We start from the raw sequence: 24,335 nt of genomic DNA, 5'->3' as shown, positions 1-24,335 counted from the left end.
GCAATGCATCAGTGCCTGGAGTGTAATGTTGTGGAGGTCGTCGTGGCCTTTGACGTAGCATGTGATGTTCCTCCTCAGCAACTTCTGCCTCAGCTATGTCATCTCTATGAATGGAGCTCGGTACAAAATCCGGGGTAAGGTATGCATCCAAATCCGCTGGCACTTGGCTACTGAAGAGGTCTGTAGATGGCCCTTGATCAGGATAAGAGGAGGGTCCAGCATATCCACTGTAATGCTGAGGAGGTTCCTGGGTCATGGAAAATGGTGTATCATGCTCACTTCTATCCTCAAAATATCATTGATCTTGAATATACAACTGGCTACGCAAACCACGACAAAGCTCTGCCACTGTGTTTATTTCCCTCTGTTGTTGTGTATCATTTGAACCATTGAAGTGTTGTTGCAAAGCTTGTTCAGTACCAAGGAAAAAATCCCTCTGAATTAACATACAGGATGAGAAATTCTGTTTCATCCTGACATAATAAAACTTCACAAACATCGTCATCTTCAACATGTGAAGTGGCAAACTCGTTTCCCACAGGCACTCGACAAACTAAGTTCACAGAAAACTTTGCAGGATCATACTTAAGTGCTTTAAGTATCCTTAACTTAAGCTGCTCTAAGTTTATATTTCTTGGCACATGTAAGGGACGATTCCTACCCTCATAATAACTTGGTGTAAATTTGTCATCAACTTGTAACTCGCCTCCATATAGGAGCATGAAAGTTGCACCACGTCCACTCATTATTCTGCTCGTACGTGCCACTAAAAAAAAATAACAATAGCAAATTCTTCATATAGATTTATTTTAATTTATATTATCTCTAAATCATAATATTAACACAAGAATATCATAATGAAAAACTGCTGTAATTCATGCATTGCAAGTAATTTTATTTTGACTCACATATTTTGTGCTCACAATTCCAAATCAATCTATCATCATATGCATATATTAATTATTTATCATCCCTACCTCTTCAAAAATATTATTTGTTTGATGAATAATTATATTAGCTTCTTTTATATTAAAAAGCTTTTTTCATCATCATTCTCAACTACATGAGATATTGGAGTTAACTAAATATTGTAAGTTTTTATAGTGACTCTATAACCCAAAGTGAGAGTCAAGCCTCGTTTCTTTATGGATATTTAAAGTTGAGATGTCAAGATGAATCCTTGCTTAATTTTAGCATTCAAGGTTTTATTTGCTCAAGTGGCCTCCTAGCAACTATCTTCATCATGACATCTCAACTTTAAATTACATAACTCATTCAATTTATGAATGCTAAAGTACTCGATTATGTTCATACTAGAATTCTTCTTGAAATCGGAATTGTTTCAAAGTAATTTATTCTTAGAATTTTTCATCGTATATAACTATTCGAGTTTATCATTTTTAAAAGTGGTAGATATTGGCGTTCTCATTCTAAGACAAATTAGTCATATAGTTATTATTTTCATTATCTTTATATATTTAGTATTAAACACTTCCAATATGTCTTGAGTTTATTTTCTCATTCTAAGACTTCCAATAGTCATATAAGGAGCATTGCTTAATAGTCATATAAGGAGCATTGCTTAATAGATCTATCCCAAATTGTCACTAACTCACAGATCTGTATATAATTTAACCCTAAATCATAGATCTACAAAAATTTTAAAACATTGAAAGCCTAAATGCAGAAATCTATACTAATCGCAAACAAATCTTCATTCAAAGCCTAAATGTAGAGATTTACAAAAAAAAACTACAAAAACACTTTGCAAATCATCTTCTCTAAGCAAAATACACAATACTCAACATATATTTAACTTATTTAACATAAAATGCATAAAAAATAAACCTTACCTAAGCAAATCCGGCGACGAACCGACGGAGCACGGGAGCAGCGACCTGTGCAAAATGCCGAAGAAGGAGAGAAATGGATCGGGAAAGGAAAGGTAAAGCAGGTCATTTAATTAAGCATAAGTCGCCGGATGAACAGACGACTTATAAGTCGCCCGTTTAACGGGCGACTTAGACTCAAGTCTCTGATTGCCACATCAATTGCCACGTCGTCCTCTAGATTGCACCTAAGTCGCCTTTCAAACGAGCGACTTTGCCTAGTCTTAAATTCTTTCGTCGTCATGCTTAATCTTATAATTAAATTGTTAATTATGCTTAGTTCGAAAATTTGCCCACACATCTACTCGTCCTTGATCGTATACGAACCCATGGTCTTGTTCAGGATCGGCCATTCATTGGGAAGTATGTCGGCGGCTTGGGTGGAAAAAGGGGAGGAGACCGACGGTTTGGGGCTTTGGGAAGGCTTAGCCGGTGGATATGGGTGGAGGGGAGAGGTTTGGCTGAAATTTGGGAGGATGATGTGGGTGGTCGACGGTATGGGGGTGAAGGAAAGGGAGAGGCAGAAAAGAATGGATACAAATTGCGAGCCCGGATTTTATCGGCTGCTGACGGGAATTGCTTGGCCCTCTCTTAGGGTTCTCTCTTCTCTCAAGAACTCACAATAAAGAGAAGTAACAAGTGTCTCTCTTCTCTCAAGAACTCACAATAAAGAGAAGTAACAAGTGTTGAAATTTCATTCAAAATCATCATCAAAACTAATACAAAAGCTAGGGCCTTCATATATTGGTCTCAAGGAACAAAAGACAAATACTAAATTGCCCTCTGGGCTACAACACGAACTAATTCCTCTCAGTGGTACAATGGTTAAACTAGAACATGAATAGGAAAATACATAAATGCATCACAAATAAAGATTCTTAATCGTAGTCGTCGATCTATGATGCCTCCTCTGATAGACGTGCCAAAATCTCCTGCTGATGTCCTCATCAAATACTTTTGGTCATTCGCAAAGACTTGAGCTATAATTCCGTCGTGGTTGTTTTGTCTAAACCTCTGCTAAGAGCTCTTCTGCTAAATAAAGTGGATTGTTGAGAGTGTTTTTTCATCCATCTTTTTCTTATCTTCTTCAGTCATAGTTGTGGATACATTTGAATGTCCCATGAGTGCTTTTGTAAGTCCTTAATGGATTTAAGCATCTCTTATCATTTTTTTCCCTGAAGTTCAAAACTCCTTAAGCCATCAAACTTATTGATCTCAGGCTTTGATAGTAGTTGATAGAAAAAAAAAACTATAATTTTAATGCGGAAGTGCCTATTATGTGAGAACACAAAATAATAACAAAGAGATCAAGCACTATATATAAACACCATGATTTATATGATTTGGTCAAAATGAAGATATCTTATTTTGATGGGGGAAGATTTGATCCCCTATAGAAAAGCTTATGGATGTGCAAATAAAACAAGACACAAGGAAATACTTTGGTTATATTTAATGCAAATAAAACAAGACACCAGGTTTAATTTTTGATTTGGTGCTAATTCAAAATAGCTAATTTTTTAGCAAAATTTAAAAGCTGATTATATTAAAAAATAAAAGGGTCATTTATATTTATTCTAAAACTATGTATGTTAAAATTTGTGCTTATTTTGATAAAATTTTGAGTTGAAATCATGGCAATTTATTGTTAGTTTTTGTGTGTCCAATTTGTTTTGTGTACAGCCGTAGGAAATTTTATGTGGGGTTTTTAGCGAGTTAAGTGAGAATTTGGTTGTTATTATTCCCAAAGTTTATTGGTAGAGAAGTAAAGAAAAAAATATTTGAACAAAGAGAATAACTATTAAGGCATGCAAGAGTATTTAGTATAGTCCTATATCAGATAAATGAAAAATATGCTAGACTAGAAATACTAAATTGTTGGCTCTCTTATATAGACTTTAATTTTTAGGTTTAAAATGAGTTTAACTACTAATGTATCAAGCCAAACTTTGGTCTCTAATGACTGGTATTAGGATCGATATTTCGTTTGGTATCGAGTGATTCATAAGATTTGTGGCTCTTATATGCAATTTCTATAATGACTATGCAGTTAAGTGGGCTCTTTGTACATGATGCTTGATGATATTGGAAAATGAAAATGTCATTTTAGGGGAAGTGATAATCAATATGGAGAGCTCTTTCATGCGAGGAAAAATATTCAAGCTCATAAGAGTATTGAGTTTAGTCCTACATTGAGTAGATGAAAAATATGTTATGTAGAGACATCAAGTAAATCATCCTATCATATATGCTTAACCTTTTGAGTGAAACATATATTTAATCATTAATTTGTCCCCATCTTGATCCATAAGTCCCAACAAGGAGATGTTAAAATTATACTTAAAAAATATGTTATGCAGAAACACCAAGTAATTCATCCTATCATATCTTAAGTTTTTGAATGAAACATATATTTAATCATTAATTTGTCTCCATTTTGATCCATACCTCCTAACAAGAAGTTCGTAAAATCGGTGGACAACATAGGATAGTAAGGCGATATAACATGCCATAGGATTTAATGGCCAAACTACGACGGTCTTCTATTAGGAACCCAATAGAATGGCAATTTACCAAGTGTTCCACGAAATAAGACTTGCATCTTGCGACCAAAGTGTAAGGTGACCTAATCCTGAGGGCCTTACTGAGAAATTTATCCCATATAATTGATATTGCTATTCCCGCAGAAGTGTTTGTTCTTTTTTATGTAATTTTCTTTTAGTAATGTGCATTGCATGTAAGAACTTCCATCATTTATTAGTTGTATAGCATAATTCAAATATAGTCTACAGTATTTTTTTTAAATAAATACTATTTCTGAAGAACAACTGGCTGTCATTCTTGCCTTTTGCAGCCTTATTCAGACTACTGGTTACTTTCAGATACAGGGTTCAGCATCACAGATATGTGGAACTCACCTTGTATCCTCGCATTCATTCTAGCAATTGTATTTACTTTTGTCAATTCTTGTACTCTTATATCCATCTCGCTTCTCTTATGTTCCAGATTAAAATTTGATCCGGATTAATTTTAAAATTTGTGAATTTACCTTGAGATAAGTTTAATATAAAATTAATTGATTATTCATATATTGTTTATATCTCAAAGTAAATTCTACTATTTTATTTTGTTCCAAAACATCCTAAACAAATTTTCTATCTATGCTTATTTAGCCCCCTGTTGGCTCTTTAACTTGTCAAAGCTGAACAATGGGATGTGAATCCAGATGAGTTTTTGATTAGTGGGTCTGAGGCACCATCCAGCGGCGCTGACTCACCCGACGCAAACAATCCTGGAACATGAGTTCTACCAACCAAAGGACCGCCGAACAAAATTTTTGAAGTCATTCTTTTCAATAAAAATTACAAATAGTACAACCCCATACTTGATAGCACCAAGCAATCATAGATGAAGGTGAATACAACGCAGAAACTGCAGGCGATCAAAGATAGCCGAGTGAGATGTACAGCTGATAAACTCACAAAATTTTTTTACTAGCTAAGTTTGTAAAAGGTTTCAACTAGTCATCTTCCATCAATAACACGCCTATACAAATAACCTTGTATACAGCCAAATTCGATGCAAAACGATTTAGATGATAAATATATCATTGGTTGGTTGTAAAATTTTGATGACTACATTTTTTGTGAAACTGAAGAAAATGAATTTGCTTGTGCATATATGCTGCTGTAAGCTGAAAACAGATAAGTATAAGGTGCTGGAATTAGGAAATAACAGAGAACGAGGCTCAGTTTCGTTACAGTTTCTGTTTCATTTTGCATAATATTTTACCTCAACAGTCTAGTTTATATGGACGACAGCCATACTGTGTGTCAGGTGGTGGTGATGTGCTTTATACGTGTAAGGTGAGGGTTTGCCAAGTCAGTTCTGATCCAACGGTTAAGATGGCGGAGATGGAAGTGGCTGCTCTGATTTTTTTGGCAGTCGCTATACCTCCCCCTTAAGTTGATAAGTTAGGTTGAACTATTAGCTTGTTCTTAAGTGTTTAAAAATGGGTCATAGAAGAGGTTTTGTAAGAACGTCTGTGGTTTGATCTTGGGAGTTTGTGTAATATTCTGATTTCTTTAGATTGTGTGTTCGCTGATAAAATGATAGTAGATTTTGATGTATTTGATGCGAGCTTAAAACATAGGATTGTTTGTCAGTGGGATTGCAAAAATGTTATCACAGTGAAGATCTTTGGTTACCTAGTTAAGGATGCATGTAGAGGGAGTTTTGGTAACTTGGATGCCCAGGAAGATGGTGTCCACTCCAATATGCTTCTTGTAGACTTTGGTGTAAAGTGACTGTTGAGCTGAGAGATGCTTGTGACATCGTTTCGGGGTTGTAGTTTCGGCCTTTGTTGTGTTAGTTGGTTCTCTATTGGCATATTGTGCAGTGTGAAGATCCTGTGATGATTCGTCTTTGGAGGAATTCAATTGCCAGATTGATTTTCTAGCTAATGAGAAGTGAGTTAGAGGCTTTGAAATTATTGTGATTTTTGTGCGCATTGATATTTTGAAGGCTTGATAGAGTTGGGAGACCATTGAGTCTGTAAAGAATGATGTATCTTCATTGTCTGCAAGTGAATCCGTTTTTTCTTGGGCTGTTAGCAGTCGCAATTAGAAACAAAGCTCTGATGTTAGGTCTATGCTATCAAATGCAAAAAAAAAAACATTTTTGATCCACTGTAAAACTTCACCATTCATGACGGTACAATGGTAAGCATCAAAGATCCAAACTACGTTGTATTATTATTCACTCTGTGTAAAATCTACAGGAATTGGTCCTTTCAAGCTTCACAATTCACAATCCTTCCAAGCGGCCAAAAAAGAAAAACACGGAGGCCCTATCTAAGGAGTAATCACTTATCGTCCTTCTCGGCCGCCTTCTTCCCTATCCAGCCAGCGACAATAGGCGTGAGAGCGACGGTGGGGGGAAATCTGATTGGCGATGCCGCCTTGTGCGCGGCGTAGGCGAGCGCGAAAGTTCCCACCTTCTCCCCGGTCTCATCCGCAGCAATGCCAACCTGTAAAATCTCAAGCAAACAAATCATCAATCTCTCTCATTCGAATTTGAGAAAGTCAGGAAAAGGAAAACGAACCTTGCTGAGCAGAGCTTGGACGTCGATACCGGCACTGACCAGGAGATAGCAGAGGGAAAAGGAGATGAGCGATAGAGTGATGGACGTCGCCAGGTACGCTCCTCCATACTTTGCAAGTAGCTCCTTTGCTTGATCTGCCTTCGATTTCTCCTTCACAACTCCATCGGCTCCCTTTTCTCCCTCCTTAGATCTAAATATCTACCGCAGAAGACAGCTCTAATGGAGCTTATCCTTGAAGGATCATATAAAATCAGGTTTTAAGAAAGTGAAATTGCTTGCATACCTTCCATAGGCCGAACTCGAGGCCGTACTTCTCTGTGATCTCTTCGGCCGAAGACGTGGTCTCCGTCTCCTTCTCCTTCTCAGTGGTTTCTTGAGTCGCGCGGATTCGGAGAAGCCGGCCGGTGCGCTGATAGAGGGAAAAGGTTTCTCGTCCTCGAAGCGGCGCTCGGCTGAGGGTTACAAGGAATTGGCGGGGAACCAGCGGGGATATTAGAAGAGTCGCGGCCATGGCGGCAACAATCCCTCGAGCTGTAGACTGTAGTTGGAAGAAGAAAGAGTCGGTTAGGGTCGGGTCGGGCTAGCTGGCAGCTTGCTTTAGCTAGGAAGAGTCCGCCGTCCGATGAGAATAAAATCTATAAAGTTGTTATTTTTATAATTTAAATATTATTACATATTATGTAATAATTTTAAGAGGATATATCAGCTTGCTTAACAGCCTATAACAATTCAATCTACTCAACAAGCGCTTTATCTTTTCTTGAAAATATTTACAATTATAAAGAATGAGCAACACATGCTCAATAGATCACCTAAAACTTACTACTACATAATTCAATATAATTACATAAAAAATAACAAGTATATTAATTCAAAAATCAAAACACATAAACAATCGATTATATTTAAAAGTGAATTATCTTAATGTTTGCATTGCATAGTTTATTTAAGACAGGTCTAATATTATGTAATAATTTTATATATATATATATATATTGAAGTTCAACTTGATTAACAGCCTATAACAATTCAATCTACTCAACAAGCGGTTTTTATCTTTTCTTGAAAATATTTACAATTATAAAGAATGAGCAACACATGCTCAATAGATCATCTAAAACTTACTACTACATAATTCAATATAATTACATAAAAACAACAAGTATATTAATTCACAACACATAAACAATAGAATATATTCAAAAGTGGATTATCTTAATATTTGCATTACATAATGACATAGTTTATTTAACAAGTTTATATCAGGCATCAAACAGATGTTATGGGTATGCACATATAACAATAACAGTGTAGGCATCACTTGAACAATATTTCAAAATAGGGATAACATTTCACAATATCAGATGGACATAATTATGTGACACAAGTATTTCATTAAAGTGGAATGTAAGATAACATTCACATTTCAAAATTCTCGATGCCTCTTTTGAAATCTAATTAGAGCACAAACAACATAACATGAAGTAGCACACAAGACACATTTCTCGATGCCTCCTTATACTTCCACTTTCAAGTATACGGTATACCTTCACTTGATCATCTTTCATTTATGCATGGTAGATAAAGGAATTATATACATTTTGATTTTCTTTATAACTCCACTTTTACTAATAGCTCCACTTGATCTTGCCGTATTCGTTCAAAACAGACAAAGGAATATTTGATATACATATACATAAGTATAAGGGCCCTTATTATTTGTATTGCGCATAAACATCTACTACATTCTTCACAATTGTCAAATTCCTCGCCATTTTCTTTTTATTACACATTTCAAGCACATGAACATGAAAATAATAATATTTTTTTAACATGAATTAGTGACCCATGAATATCAATATTTCTAATATGTTAAGCCAACAACGTCAATATTTTCAGCATATAATAACAATAACATTAACAGTTTCAACATATAAGAGCAATATTAACAAAATGTAAGAATACATAAAATACTCACGTGTACAACAACCTTAGTGTTTTTAAGGGAAATACTTACACACCTACTCAATTGTCACGCCCCAAAATTTAAATTTGAAAAAGTTTTATTTTAATAAAAATAATAAGAGCTATCTAATTTCTTTCAATAATAAAATACTGGCGAAAATGAATCTATTAATCAAAACATCAATATACATTTGTATTCATTACTCAAAAAATCATGTACAATTCTTATGAGTCATACCAATGCTACATACTATCTTCACACTCATGAGCATAAAAGAATAACTAAAAGACAAGATAACACAAAAACATGAGAAATCTTGTGTCCGATCAATCTCAAAATATTGATTCTCTTCTCTGACCTTAAATCATTAAAACTATATATATTGAGCTTAAAAAACACAACATATTACTAAGATTATACTACTGAACTCAAAGCACGAAAAATAAATAATGCATGTAATCATTCAGGTCATAATAGTAACAATTAATATGATTATGAATATGTGCAGAAATTATAAAACACACGATGTAATAGTAAAGCTTATAAAACAATATAATACGGGTGTAATAGTTGTCTTGTGAAATACAATTAATTATCTGTTGTTAATTGTAATTTTAACTTATTTTATAGTTGTACATATGTATGAGTTAGTTGAATGGAGTATAGAGGAATTAGGAAATGTGGGATGAGAAAGTGGAAAGCCCAAAGTTAAAATTTTTATATGTGAGCACGGTGGTGTCGAGTTTGGCGTTCCGGCGCTCTAGTCTCGAGAAAATGAAGAAAAAGGGTTTTGAGGAAAGTGTGGCGGCTTGGTGGTGTTGTAATGGTGCTGGGGATGAAATCTAATAAGTTTGGGAGAGTTTAAGAGTTTTTCCATTGAAAGTGGTAGCGTCGCTAACCCAAGCCCAAATGCCCTTCAACCTAGTCAGCTTGCCAAGGAAGAAAGGAGAGGAGAAAGAAGAGAATAGAAAGAAAAATAGTGGATTTGGAGTCCAAAATCTGCTTTTCATCCGTCTCGCCCAACTCATACCTTATTTCTAATTTAAATTTTGAAGTATATAACGAAAGATATGCTTTTAAAAGTATTTTTCTGAAGTTTTAAAAATGTTTCATTGTGTAACTTTTTATCTATTGTTTTACTCTATGTTGTGGACAATTTGATTATAAAAATGCTAAATTTTATTGGTAGATTTGTTAATTACGAATTTTTTATTATTTTAAAAAATCGAAGCCTATTTGGACTACAATATAGTTGATAAAGTATATCAATTTAACATTTTATTTATGTGAATTTGCTAAATTTCTGAATCCTTTGAGTTGACAACTTAACTGTGGAGATTTTCTATATAAGTTCGTATACGATGCTATTTACTTTAAAAATATTTAATTGTATACTTCACTGCATTATCATATATTTTCATAATATCCTGAAGTTTCTAAATTGGAAGGAAAGAAATTATAAAATTATCTATTTGCTCCCAAAGTGAAAATATTCTATATTGGCTCTGAACTGATTATGTATTGAAAGTTCTGATTCATTATGGCCATGAATTTATCCCTATTTTTTTTAGAGCAATGATGAGAACCAACAAACAATGGCTCAACCAAACAACTGTGGTTATTTGGCGTCATAATAAAGGCAAATTATTACGTCCGGTGTTCGGATTCGTCCAGACATCAATTCAGATGCGTCACATCATCAAAATATACCGGATTCCAGTTTATTTGGGTGATGTGGCGCATTTGGATTGGATGTCTGAACATCCGATCCAGACGTAATAATTCGCCCATAATAACAAAGTTTTTAGTAGGAATTTATAAATAAAAATATATTACCAATAATAAAATGCTATCTAAAAATTTTACAAAATTAATAAAAAATTAAAAAAGGTTCTTTTTATATTTTTAACTTTTTAACAATCTTATATTTTTTTAACAATCTTATCCCCTTCTGCAGATTTCTGTGGCGACGGGATGGAACAAGTAGCGCCGTTACGGACGTCAGGTTTTGTGGATTCAGAATTGACGACGTATTACTGTCGCAGGTATAATTTATTGGGATAAGATACGTTGATAAATTTAAAATGGCAAAAATTCCTTTCAAAAGCTCCTAAATAATAATAATAAAAGCATTTTAAAATGGAGCTTTAAATATAATAATATTTAATTATTTGGTAAAGAGTAAAAATTATTTTCTTTAAAGAAAATATAAGTCACAATATCAAAATTTTCAAAATCAAATCTCTAATTATTTTTTCTATTATATGTTATTTAATAATTAATTTTCTATGTTTAATAAAGAAATTATTATATGTTATTTAATAATTAATTTTCTGTGTTTAATAAAGAAATTCAATCAGAAAATTTTCTTTAAACTTCTTTAATGGTACAATAATTATATATTAAATATTAAAATAAAATAAAATTGGAGTTTGTTTGGTAGAAAAAAACAAACTCCAAAAGAAACTCCTTCAAAGGAGCAAACACAGCCAGCAGTAAAGGTTCTATCATTTTCTACGGAATATTAGGATTCAAGAAGCAGACAAAGGATCTGCAAACATGCCACATGTTATATCTAGGTAACATAGAGTTGCCCATGCAACAAAAGGGCAATTGTGGGGTGAGTGTAATAACTCAAAATATGAAAAAATATTAAAAAAAATATAAAATTTTGAATTTCTGTTTGATCTAGAGTATTTCAGCGTTGTGCTTTGGAGTGTTGTGGCGCTAGGCTTAAGAGCATAGCGGTACTAGAAATCGTCACAGCGGCATTAGAAATCTCCTTTGCTATGAAACTAGGCCACTAATAGCTTTTTTTATATATATTAAATTATAAATATCTCAAGCACAATCACCGTCCGCTCACTCTCGTGTGGCTTGGTCGGGAGGGAAGGGAAGAGAATAGATGAAGCTCTTTGATGCTTTTTATCTAGTGTTCCTATTAAGAATTTTATTTTATTCATTGTAAGTAACTAGCATTTTACTGTTATTTTTTATGATTTTGATTTCTATGGATTTTATCTTTTCTAAATCTATTTAAAATGCATTATCTCCTAATTTCGTTGGCTTTCACGATATTATTTTTATATATTCTAGATTTAATCATTTTGAATAAATTGAAATGATTTTATTGCATTTTCATCAGTTAAATGTGTATAGGAATTTCTGTTGCGTTCTGGAGTATTCGTGGCGGTAGAGAAATATATAGTTTAAAGTCTTAGTGTTGTACAAAGATCCAGCACGCGCACAGATAAAAAAGAGAGCGTGTAGCGTTCATAAGAGACACCAAAATTTTTACGTGGAAATCCCTGAAAAGGAGCAAAAACCACGGGGCCTGACCCAGTTTGAATGAATCCACTAGTATTTGCAGTCGATTACAAATGAGGTCATTCCTTAGGAGAAGGCTTTGGCTTGATGCCACAAATGTACATCATATAGAGCACATTACATGGTGGGAGTTACATATACATGTTTATTTGGTGGACATGACCATAGTCGATAGTATAAAGGTCGGAAAGACCGTAGTTGGTCGGAGACCGGGGTCAGAAAGATCGTTGTCTGGTGATGGAGGTCAAAAAAATCACAGTAGGCAATGGAGGTCGGAAGAACCATAGTCAGCAGGAGATAAGGATCCGAAAGAATGTAGTTGGCAGGAGACCGGAGTTAGGAAGAATGTTGTCTAGTAATGGAGGTCGAAAAGATCATAGTAGGCGACAAAGGTCGGAAGGACCGTAGTCGGCAAGAGACAGGGGTCCTAAAAGACCGTAGTTGGTAGGAGACCGGGGTCTGAAAGACCGTTGTTTGGTGATGGAGGTCGAAAAGATCGTAGTAGGCGACGGAGGTCGGAAGGACCGTAGTCGGTAGGAGACGGGGGGTCTGAAAGATCGTAGTTGGCAGGAGATTGGGTTTAAAAGATCGTAATTATAGGGCGGTACTCCGGTAGAACTCTGGCATCAGGTGGTGGTCCAGCAGAAGTTTGGGCCTCAAGTGGTGGTCCAGCAGCAGTTCGGGCCTCAGGTGGTGGTCCGGCTGAACCTAGGGCCTCAAGTGGTGGTTTGGCGGAGCCACGACTGAGGGCCTCCAGTGGTGGTCCGGCGAGACTCCGACGGTGGTTCGGTGGAACCCAGGCGGTGGTCGAGGAAGAGCTTCTTCCTTCTCTTCTCTTCTTCTCTTCTTGCTTCGGTCCCCTCTCAAGAGAAATGAGGGGTCTATTTATAGATTTCTGAAGTGGCATGACTCATAAATAGGTGAGAGATCAAGGGAAAATGGGGAGTGGTTGGATGGACAGTCGATATTGAATCCCTTGATTGTAGACCGTTTGTCAGACATTTAAAGTTCTTAGTGATGTCGGAATTCGACGATCTTGGGCTCGTTAGATTCGTCTTGTCGAGCCGCTAGATTCGACTATAAGCACATAATATTTGGAAACCGTTTGGTAATCCAAATTGTGTTTCGAACCTTCTAAAAACGCTTCGGGTCCTTGATTTGGACTCATTTGGGCTCGGATTGAGTCAAATTTGGTGTCGTTGGGTTTGTATTTCCGAGACGTTTAGTTTGACTATAAGTTTGCTAAAATCAGAGTTCAGAGGGTTCCAATTTTAATTTCGGAAGTTTCCAACTTGATTTTGCATCGAGATTCGTGTCTGATCAAGATAATTTTGTAATGACGTATCACTCTTCTAATTATCTTAAAAAAGTCTCCCATCAACCAATTGATCACTTCAATGATCCAGACCTAACCCACCAACCCTCATCATAAAAGATATCAGCATATTGTATTTTATAAGCCACGCTGGAATGTTTAGTAAAGGCTTTAATAAGCGATCTAGGCCTCTCAAAAAGAACTCTAGTAGTCCAATGTGGCTCCTCCTGGCCATCTTCTTCCTTCAATTTTTTGGATTTCCCTTGTGATATTGATTCAGGCTTCCAACAAGCATTAGCAAGTGACTTATCAAGTAAATCAGCAATGCTAACAGCCATTGCCTCAGCCTTCTGCGCATATGGAAAACTCTCCTCCCTGAAGTGATGTGAAAGCCACAAATACATAGATAATACTTGATGCTTTGTCTCAAGATCCAAAATCTCTGTATCATTCTCACATATGGCGCTAAACTGTTGCGGCCTAGTAGATTCGTGGCAGTAGAGTGAGTAAACTTTTCATCTTAGCAATGCACGGATATCCAACATACAAACAAAAAGAGAGAAGCAAAACACCCTATCTTTTTTATGTGGAAAGCCCTAAGAGAGAAAAACCAAGGGTCCTCGCCCAGGTGAAAAAAATACACTAAACTTGAGTGAATTACAAGGGTTGACCCGTCTCTCGATTTAGAGGTGGTCAGATTACAGTAATTCGAAGAGCTAGTCAAAGGCCCAACAAAGGTCGGGTTGAAGTCCGGCGGCGGTCGGCGGTCGGACGGTGGTCCGACAAAGGTCAGGCAGAGGTCCTGCGACGGTCGGCGGCGGGCTGAAGTCCGACAACTATCAGCGGTCGAGCGATGGTCCGATGATGGTCAGGCTGTGGTCGGAGGTCGACTGCTGGGCAGTGGTCCGAAGGTCGGGCTAAAGTCCAGCGGCGGTCGGCGGCCGGGCGGTGGTCCGGCAACGATAAGCTGTCGGGCGGTGGTCCGACGAAGGTCGGGCTGAAGTCTGGTGGTGGTCGTCTACCAAGCGGTTGTCTGGCGGCGGTCGGGGGCCGGGCGGTGGTCCGGTGACGGTCGGTAGCCGGGCGATGGTGCTAGAACTCTTAAAGCTTCAAAGCTCTCCCCAATCTCCAGCCAAAAGGTCCCCTTCATATATAGAGTGGGGGTCTATTTATAGATTTTCATGAGTGGCACACCCCATAAATTTAGAGAAGATCCGTGGCTGGTTCGGAGTGCTCCATCGGATGGCTCGTGCTGATTCCACCAATTGTAGAGAGTTTTTCAACTATTTAAGTGCCTTAACGATGTTGGAATTCAAAGATATTGGGCTCGTTGGATTCGTCTTGCCGAGCCACTCGATTTGACTATAAGCATATCATATATAGAAGTCATTTTATTGTCCAAATAATACTTTAACCTTCCAAATGTGATCCGGGCCCCAGATTCGATCCCATTTGGGCTTGGGTTGGACCAATTTTTGTGTTGTTTGGTTCGTCTCTTTGAGATGTTCAGTTTTACTATAAGTTTGTTGAAATTGGAATTCATATGATCTCAAATTTAATTTTAAAAATTCCAAACTTGAATATGCCTTAAGATTCGTGCTCTATCAAGACAATTTTTTAGGATGTATCAATTTCTATGTAAAATGGATTGGAAAATTTGTACTAAAAATGAGTTGAATGTGTTGTAATTTGCTATGATGATATTGAAATGTGATTTGGGTTAAATTCGAATTGGGTTGAAATAACTGCAATGTGAAATATGTGTATTAAAAGAATGTATTATATAGATACTGATATGATAAAAACGATATACTGACTGATAACAAATATACATGATATAATAATCCCACATGATACCCTCAACATTCATTGATTCACTTATGAGTCATAAAGACCTAAAAACTAATTTGGAGTTATATGGACTGGAGCGATTGATCCATTAACTAGTTATGTATTTATTCATGATCTTGCTCATTTGATAGCTCAAGAAAACTCATTAAAATTGTTCATGAACGTGCTTTTTTGATAGTGTAAAAATATTCGCTAAATATGTTCATGAATATAGCTCGTTAAGGTTTGTTTGTTTAAAGCTTGATAAGCACTAAACGAATCGAACATGAATACCATTAATTTAAACGAACCAAACATTAACACAAACAATAAGGCTCGAATCAAACACGAATCGAACTTGAACAAGCTAACAATAAACGAACTCAAACATGAACACTCACATACTCGACTCGGTTCGGTTCGGTTGCGGCCCTAATTGTTGACCTCCATTCCGCCGTACACCACTATTGTTATCATTGATAATTATGATCATAACCCTACTGCCACTTTATGCAATTTCATTTTACTCCAATTAAAAACAATGCTTATGCTTTTATTTTACATCTAATTAATTATATTAAATTTATTTTACAAGAAATTTATTTTACATTGTCTTCCTTTTATATTATATTTTATTAACAAAAAAAAGGTGTGGTAAATTGAATTGTAAGAAGATTATTTAATAGTTTTAAATAATTTTATTAAGCATCACATGCTTACATTTTCTTAAAGAAAATTAGATAATGATTTTTTTATGATTATCTTACTCATATTTTTTCATCATAAAAATATCTGAAATACAATAAATAATCTTAGCCAAATAAAAATCTACCAACAATCTATAAAACACTTAAAAAGCTTACGCAAACGCATCCAAACTTCAAAGCAGCTTTGTAAGACTTCGCCGGTCAATTAAAGTCGTCGCGACGCCAACACCATTCTTCACGTGATGAAAATAAATAAATAAATTGGTCGAAATCTAAACTTTTAACCTTAACAATGAAGCTTGATGCTTATCTATTTACTTTTTATATATATTTAAATTTAGAAGATTATATAATTATAAAATTTTAAGTTCATTTTTTTATTTACATTAAACATATTGAAATATTTTCATTAATTTTTTATTCATTTATATCATAATTAATACCCTTAATATTATATCATTTTATTAAGATAATTTTATAAAAAAAATTGTATCAATATATTCTTCTAAAAAAATAATAGGACAAGTTTCAAATATTTTATATTTATTTTGAGATACATTCAAAATTTTAATCAAATTATTTTCAACTGCTTATAAAATTAAAACACTCAGATCTCTATTTATTAAATTTCTATTTAAATATAAAACTCACAATTAGAACTCAATTGCTGTTTTTCATTTGAGGATTTATATATATAACACTTAAAAAAATTATCTCAATTATTGTTTGTGCTTACCAACTACCACCTCTGCCTTATTCGAGCCTTCAGTTGTCGCCTTCATCTAATTTAACAAATTACAGCTAAATGAGCTTGCCATGAAGATGAAATTATTCTGTGCAGATACGGACGTTGTTCGGAGTCGAATCAGAGCGCGCCACATCGCTTTTTTGTTGTGTACCGCGACTATATACTTAGGGGTGTCAATTTTTGACACGACCCGAAACACAACCTGAACCCGATCCGAAAAAATCCGGGTTAGGATCAATCCGGACCTGAAACGGGTTGGGTTAGGGTTCAACAAATCAACCCGTTTTAAAAATCGGGTCGGTTTTGGGTTGAACCAGATTAAATGTATATATATATATATATATCCTTTGTCATTTTCATCAAATTTTTAATAATATAATTACAAATATTTTTTTTAAAAAAGTTAAATTTATAAATAATTTGAAGAAACGTACGTAATTAGCAAATCCCAACAAAATTATCGCTTTCAGCAGCTTCCAACAAACGATCGAACTCCTTCAATTGTCACAACCGTCAGTTTTTACACCGGACGGTCCTGATCTAAAATAGCTCCTCCCCGCACTACTAATAGTAACCATGTAAGTACCCTCGGCGAGCCAAATCATCACGGCAAAAGCCAAACGCTTGGTTGAAAGAGATCGCCGGAATTTGGGAGGTTTCCGTCGCCGGAACTTCTCCCGGCTCCTCGGATCCTCTTCTTTTTATTTAAATTTCAGATGTCAAGCCCCAGCAACTTCCTCGCCGCCGCTCCCAACGGCGATTTCAAGCTTCGCCACTGGCGATCGCCGGCCTACCTCCGGATAAAAGAACCCGCCGTTCCGGCCGCAATCGATATCCCGCCGGAGGCGAATAGCGAACCTGAGTTGAGTAATTGGAGCCCCAACTCAAACATCCGAGAAGGGTACACAAGCATCCGAGACCTGATAGTCTCCTCCCCGAGAAGCTGCGTCGCCTCCCCGACCTATATCGGATCCGAGATCCAGATCCGAAACCCACTCGTGAAGCAAGCGGTCTACACATATCTCCATCTAACTCCTTCCAGCGCCGACTCAGCCTCCTCCTCCACCTGCGATTTGTCTCTCCGGCGGCTCCTGGTGGCGATCTCCGCCGCTTTCGGCCGCTGCTTTGGGATCATCGCACGGCTGCTCTGCTGTGCAAGCTCCGGCGACTTGCGGTGATCCGCTTATTTTCTTTTAGGGATTTACGTGCAGGCCACAAAAATTTTATCTTTTTACATATGCAACTTTTAAATTTTTATATTTATTTATATGACATATTAATCTGTTTTGGGTTACCAATTTGTAAATAGATCAAACGGTAAAAATAAAAAAAAAATGTTTGAATAAATTAAATGAATTAGTGAATGGTTTGAAAAGGTTTTCTATCCGCTCGGATTGCTACGGCTACAATAATAATAGCATTAAAAATATTATTCTTCCCTACAATTGCAATTAAAAATTAAAAATATATTTCTGTACAGAAGACTAGTAAATACTAAATTGAATGTGGAAGGGTTCTTCTAGTGATGAGGCTTGGACCGGCGATGGGCTCCCTGGGCCGCGCGGAAGGCCTCTTCTACTTCTGGGCTGTAAACGAAATCCTCTTTTGCCTTCTCAGACCGTCTGATTGCGAGGGGATCATCTTCCGACCGTTTATTTTTCTGCAGAATAGAAATGGGTGAAATGAATTGCAAAGCACTGTGGAAGCTGTTGGGAATATTTTTTTATCAGAATTTTCTGTAAAATGAGCCTCGTAATATTAGTGATCCGTATGAGACGGTATTTTTTATTTTTAGGCAGCAATTTGAAGGATTTACATACATATCATTTTACTTTAAGTTATTTACATATCTAACACCCAAAATATTAATATTACATGTCTATCATCCATAGAACAAATATGAATGCATGGAATGAAATATTAAAATTTATAGAATGATATGAGTAATAGGAATGAAATATAAGAATAATATGTTTGATATTAATGTTGTATATTGATGGTAGGTATGTAATATTAATATTTTGGATATTATATATGTAAATAGTATGGAACAAAGTGATATGTATGTAAACCTCCTACTTTTTTTTTAATTTTTTATTATTTTTCAAAAAATTTCTATAGTTATGATAGGAAAGTTATTTTCTTTACAATAGTTTTGACTTCGTTTGGGACAACTTTCTTATTGCTATAGAGAAAATAATTTTTTAAAATTCCTATAGAAAACAACTTCCTAATACAATTTTTTTTCAAGAAAAAAGCAATGATTTTTCAAAAATTATAGTGGAGGTCTCAAAATCAAAATAATAAAAAATTTGTCACAAACAAATCCTTCATAAACAACTAGCTGTAAACATTCCAAATATACTCTAAATTTAATTTGAAAAATGTGAAATTAACTTTTTTTTTTTACTTTTATTATATAGTATTCTTCTTATGATAGATGATTGCCTGATTATTATCTGAATGATCGGGGATATAATACCTTAGAGCTGGAGTTGGACTTGGAGGAGCCAGCAGTAATGTAATGTAGCATTTCGAGGAAGAGAGACTGGCCCTGTTCGGTGAAGTTTTTGATGTAGAAGAGGAGGAGATCAGCGGCTCTGGCCCTGTATCTCTGCAGCCTCTGTTCAATATCAGGCTCGTGTTGAGTCACCAAAGGCCGGAGGAAGGCCTCGTACACCCATCTCGTTCCCTACACCACCAAATTCTTACTCTTATTCTTTGAAGAAGAAGCAGTCGAAATTTAAACAATTGTGGATTAGGTTATGGGTTTAGTTGAAATTTTGTGCTGTACCTTTGTTTTAGGGTGCCATAAGTAGATGAAGAAAGCCAGCTTGGTCTCGCCGTATAACGGTAGCCTGTCCACAGTCAAGATTAAATTCAAGCGTTAGAAGCTTCAAATTAGGCATACAAAATGTAGTATAAAAGAAATATTTTGAAGTTATTTGGATGATTGTAAAAAAGAATGTATAAGATTTTTTTTTTTTTTTTTAGATATTATGATGGTAGATTAGCAACATACCATGAAACGAAGATATCAAAGAACCTCTCAAAGATAGTGATGATCGCAACAATTACCCTGCATTTTTGTGGATCAAATCAAAGCAATTTAAGTTAGTCCGTAGAATCATCAAATCTGAATCTAGAAATTATATGATCGGCCAGCAGATTAAGGTGAGTTGCTTATATTTGCAAAATTAGTAGAAGTGTTGGAGGGGACGGGCCTGTATATATATATATTGCATCAAGCAGAATAGCTATTTAATATCAATTTTAAATATTAAAAAACATATTTTTTTACTAAATCTCAAATATTTTACCAGTTAATACTTCTCGTACACCTGTTAATCTCAAATGAGATGAAGAAGAACAAATTTTTTAGCTATATCAATCTAAATTTCAATTGAATTGATCAAAGATTCAAATCCGGCCCTATTATTATAAAAACAAAAGTCTAAATTATGATAGCAACCTGGTTATCATCCGCCTGTTTAGTTTGAATTATATACTGGAAATTGACAAAAAATCAAAGCTTCTGGCTATTCAAAGTAAAGAACCACCAACTTTGACAAGATCAAAAGTCACAAGTTTTGCGATGGAAGTCAAACAAGCCCAAGACTAAATTTTATGGTTTAGAATTCTAAGTACCAAATTCTAGAAATCATGGTCGTCCAAAACTCTATTTCCTGTTCTAAGTCGACCTTCTAAACAAATTTTAGGTAGATAGGCAAGAAATAATCAACAGTTTATTTTTGTTAATCTCAAAGTTAAATCACATGCTTATCAGGTTATGGTTGGTTAATTGATACAGCGACATGGCCTCCGTCAAGAGAAACAATCTGTGTGGTCACCGAACGGTCCAAAGGCGAATCAAAATGTGCCATGTCACCCGGTACCGAGTGGTACACAGCAAAAAAAGACGTGACACATTCTCATTCGCCTCTGGATGTCGTTTGATGACCGCAATTTCTCCTCTGCCGGGGGCATAGGTGGTGAAGTGGCTTATCTAAAATTTTGATATTATAAAACTTCTATAATATACATAGTTGTGAGAAATTTTCAAAATAGAACTTTCATATTGTTCAGAGTCATATATGGGTTTTCTTAAATACAAGAAGCAAGAGTAATCCTAACCCCTCTGTAATTCTACCGTTGGATATTTGAGAATAATGTCATGTATGAGCCTCAACCCCCAAAACAAAATTGGTTTCAATATTGATCCTTGTAAATCAATGATTTTGAGGTATAGCTTCTTAGCCAATTTCTATACAGTTTCATATAATATTATATTATTAGTAGATTTCAATTATTTCTTTAATCATATTTTTATATGATAATTTAAAAATATATATATATTCTGTAAAATTATATTCTCATAACATATAATAATTACTAATTTGATAACATTATTTTATTCAAATTAGACAGCATTGAATCAAGCATACTCGATTTGATCGATTCATTCTATCTGAAGCTAGCCCTAATCCTGTTTCTCCATAAAGTGGGATCTTAAAAAGTGGGTAAATATTCCAAACGTTAGTTATAGTCAAGAAGGATCAATTACCAGTACTGACACCAAAACAAGAGCTGTTCAACATCTATCCTGCTGTTCTCCATAAGCTTGAAGCATTCAAATCCAGGGTATGCATATCCAAGAACCAACCTACAAGAAAATAATCCAAATATTCCATTCTTCTCAATCCGATTAGACAAAGTTAGATAAAACAAACTATCGTTTCCTCAAATAACAAGAACAAAGAGATCAATAAACTCACACTAGAACTCTGGTTACAAACTCCCCTAACATAGATCAAATCTCAAAAATCCCCAAATCTGCCAAAAAAAAGACGCAAAATAGCATTAAAGCACAATCGGAATAGCAAAGAAGTACATAAAAAGCAGAAGAAGAATCCATGGATGTGATATATATACCTTATGGATTTCTTGAAATCCTTTTGTGTTTTTTAATCCGCCTTTGAAGGATTCGAATCGCCTGCTGCAACTGAAAAGAGAAGAAGAAGAGAATGTAGAGAAACTTGAGATTCAAGAAAAACCTAATGATTCTATGAACTATAGCAAATCATAGCTCGCTTTCTTTCTTTATATACAAATGCCGTAAAGTCTGATGAAGAGAAGCTTGGGAATGGCGTCAAGGGTTGGAAGAGAGGAGCGGTTGCTTTCCAGCGACGCCTGCAGAGAAAAAGATTTTTTTTTAAAAAAATACACGTCAGCTATTAAAGTTCCGAAAAAGGACAGAATTGAGGATTAAAAGGCTTAGGGATGCGAGGGTAGTTTCGTCAATTCGAGTAGATACCGTTATGTGTTGGGCAACCTAATCGACCCAATCTGGATTTTGGCGTGCTAGGTTGGGAAAGTTAGACCGGTTCGTTGCGGGCCCGGGCCGTTAGTTGAACGTTGAACCGGTTGTATGGGGAGAAGATTCGTTCGGTTCAACGCGGTCCATTTGTCCACTTCCTGAATTTCCAGTTGATTTAATGTTGTTTACTTTGTCTAACCAATAGTATCTTAGATTTTGTTATTTTTGCTTATATACTATTCAAATGTTTAGAGAATTTTCTAGAAAGTTTCATGTGATTAACGCATCGTTTGGTACAACATTTTTTCTATTTTTTAAAATAATTATTTAGCACAAAATTTTAAATTCCAAATTTTTTTAAACTAAAAAATTTCTTTACAAAGCATTAAGAAAGCTATCACAAACGAAGTCTAATACTTCGTTTGGAACAGATTCTTTGCTGCTTTCTAAAACGGTCTTCTAGTACAACAGTTTTTTGAATTAGAAATTTTTTGTATTAAAAAATAGTTTTATAAAGTAGCAAAAAAGTTGTCTCAAACGAAGCATCGTTTGGGATGGCTTTCTTCTTGCTTTCCAGTACAAAAATCTGTTGAATTTAATTTTTTTGTACTAGAAAGTTGTTTTAGAAAACAGTATGAAAGTTGTCCCAAATAAAACCTGATTCATTTTATGAAAAATAAACTCATTATGAAGAATAATTAAAAATACTTTTTTCTTTTTTCTTTTTAAAGATTTTTGAGCTAATTCATACAAATTTATACAAACATCACATACATAGCTTTGAACCCAAGACCTATTGGCTAATTTCCAAAGCTTCCAAATAATAGATCAAAATGATATGTATTAATTAAAACTAACTTCATTTGTCATCGTGCATCTCTTCATCATTTTCTTCTCTTCTTGAATATAGTTCATAGTCATTACAATCATAGGTGGATCCCCATATTAGTGAGGGGGGCAAATGCCAACCCTCAAAAAAATATTTTTTAAATTTTAGAGGGTATTTTTTGGAATATTTTGGGTATTTTGCCCCCTCTCAAAAAAAAATTTCGCCCTAATTTTATCAATCCTAATCATTTTTGCTCATCCCCTACCAAATTTTTTTTTTTTGCCCACCCTAAAAAAAAGAGCTGGATCCGCCCCTGATTACAATTTAGCACAGCTAATCAATACAACATTATCTTGCATGAATGAGGTGTGAGTTTACGTGGAAATTTAAAATTTAAATGACGGCTTCATTTGGAACAGCTTTCTTACTGTTTCTTAAAGCAAATTTTAATTTTTGCACAAGAAAACTGCTTTAAGCACCAGTAAAAAGCTATCCCAAACGGAGCCGAAATCTCTCGGGTAGAATCCCACTTAAAAAATCCATCTATCCCGGCCTAAATCTATCTATTATGTATTTCAATACATTAGAAATGAATTATCAATTATCCTCTTTACACAGCTCATCTTGATCTGTTGGCTGAAGATTTTGACTATAAATTAATTTTTTTTTCGTCCGAAACTTATGTATGTGATATGCGGAAAAAAAAAAGTGAAAGAATAATTTGTGCTAATTATTATATCAAAAGATCACCACATGTGATAAAGGTAATGTATAGTTAAAATGAGCGGCCGTTTCTTTCCCCACCGCTAAGGCTTTAGAAGAATGCAATAGACATTTATGAAGGCTTTATTGGTCCTCTTGGACTTGATTGGCGTCACGTTTTGTACTCAATGGATAGTTTCGTACTCATTTATGATAATTTAATTTATATTCATTTACTAAAGTGAATAAATTTATATTTTTTAAATGTAAATGAATCTCATTAATCTAAATACTTATCATGTTTATTTGTTAGGGGTGTCAATTCGGGTCAACCCGTCGAGTTCGGGTCGAACCCGACCCGACCTGGATCTAAACGGGTCAACCCGAACCCGACCCGTTTTTGCAAACGGGTCGGACATTTCAACCCGGACCCGACCTGACCGGGTTGCCGGGTTGACCCGAAATGACCCGCGACCCGGCTGCGCTAGGGTTCTGCCGTTCTGGGTTCGGGCGTTCGACCGCGCCGTCGCGGTACAGTAGTTATTTACTAAAGTGAATAAATTTTATATTTTTTAAATGTAAATGAATCTCATTAATCTAA

The 24,335-nt window shown here is 35.3% G+C and overlaps 4 protein-coding genes across 6 annotated transcripts in view; 2 read left to right on the top strand and 2 right to left on the bottom strand.

The window, feature by feature from the left end:
• The window catches only part of LOC110108696 (transcription factor E2FA), a 40,176-nt gene extending 33,612 nt beyond the window's left edge, over nucleotides 1-6,564 (top strand). For 2 of the 3 annotated variants that reach the window (XM_020839452.2, XM_020839451.2), the window contains 2 exons: nucleotides 4,744-4,810; nucleotides 5,092-5,515. In XM_020839452.2, the coding sequence (XP_020695111.1) occupies nucleotides 4,744-4,810; nucleotides 5,092-5,192 (168 nt within the window). In that variant the 3' untranslated portion in view covers nucleotides 5,193-5,515. Of the gene's footprint in view, nucleotides 1-4,743; nucleotides 4,811-5,062 lie in introns of all 3 variants that reach the window. The other variant, XM_028695242.1, reaches the window with a different exon arrangement.
• A 47-nt stretch (nucleotides 6,565-6,611) lies between these two features.
• LOC110108701 lies at nucleotides 6,612-7,573 on the bottom strand. Its single transcript, XM_020839458.2, has 3 exons — nucleotides 7,277-7,573; nucleotides 6,994-7,191; nucleotides 6,612-6,918 (listed from the first exon to the last, which is right to left on the bottom strand). The coding sequence occupies exons 1-3, from the start codon at nucleotides 7,502-7,504 to the stop codon at nucleotides 6,754-6,756; spliced, it is 591 nt and encodes a 196-aa protein (XP_020695117.1). The 5' UTR covers nucleotides 7,505-7,573; the 3' UTR covers nucleotides 6,612-6,753.
• Nucleotides 7,574-17,353: 9,780 nt separating this feature from the next.
• LOC110108693 lies at nucleotides 17,354-18,180 on the top strand. Its single transcript, XM_020839446.2, has one exon. The coding sequence runs from the start codon at nucleotides 17,603-17,605 to the stop codon at nucleotides 18,062-18,064; it is 462 nt and encodes a 153-aa protein (XP_020695105.1). The 5' UTR covers nucleotides 17,354-17,602; the 3' UTR covers nucleotides 18,065-18,180.
• Nucleotides 18,181-18,221: 41 nt separating this feature from the next.
• Nucleotides 18,222-22,052, bottom strand: LOC110108691 (HVA22-like protein j). Its single transcript, XM_020839445.2, has 7 exons — nucleotides 21,819-22,052; nucleotides 21,662-21,719; nucleotides 21,451-21,549; nucleotides 19,909-19,965; nucleotides 19,681-19,744; nucleotides 19,369-19,578; nucleotides 18,222-18,546 (listed from the first exon to the last, which is right to left on the bottom strand). Exons 2-7 carry the CDS (start codon nucleotides 21,691-21,693, stop codon nucleotides 18,406-18,408), a joined length of 603 nt encoding a protein of 200 aa, XP_020695104.1. The 5' UTR covers nucleotides 21,694-21,719; nucleotides 21,819-22,052; the 3' UTR covers nucleotides 18,222-18,405.
• Nucleotides 22,053-24,335: the final 2,283 nt, after the last annotated feature.

Source organism: Dendrobium catenatum, unplaced genomic scaffold, assembly GCF_001605985.2.
Source record: "Dendrobium catenatum unplaced genomic scaffold, ASM160598v2 fragScaff_scaffold_621, whole genome shotgun sequence".
Classification (NCBI taxonomy): domain Eukaryota; kingdom Viridiplantae; phylum Streptophyta; class Magnoliopsida; order Asparagales; family Orchidaceae; genus Dendrobium; species Dendrobium catenatum.
This window is presented reverse-complemented; position numbering and strand designations above follow the sequence as displayed.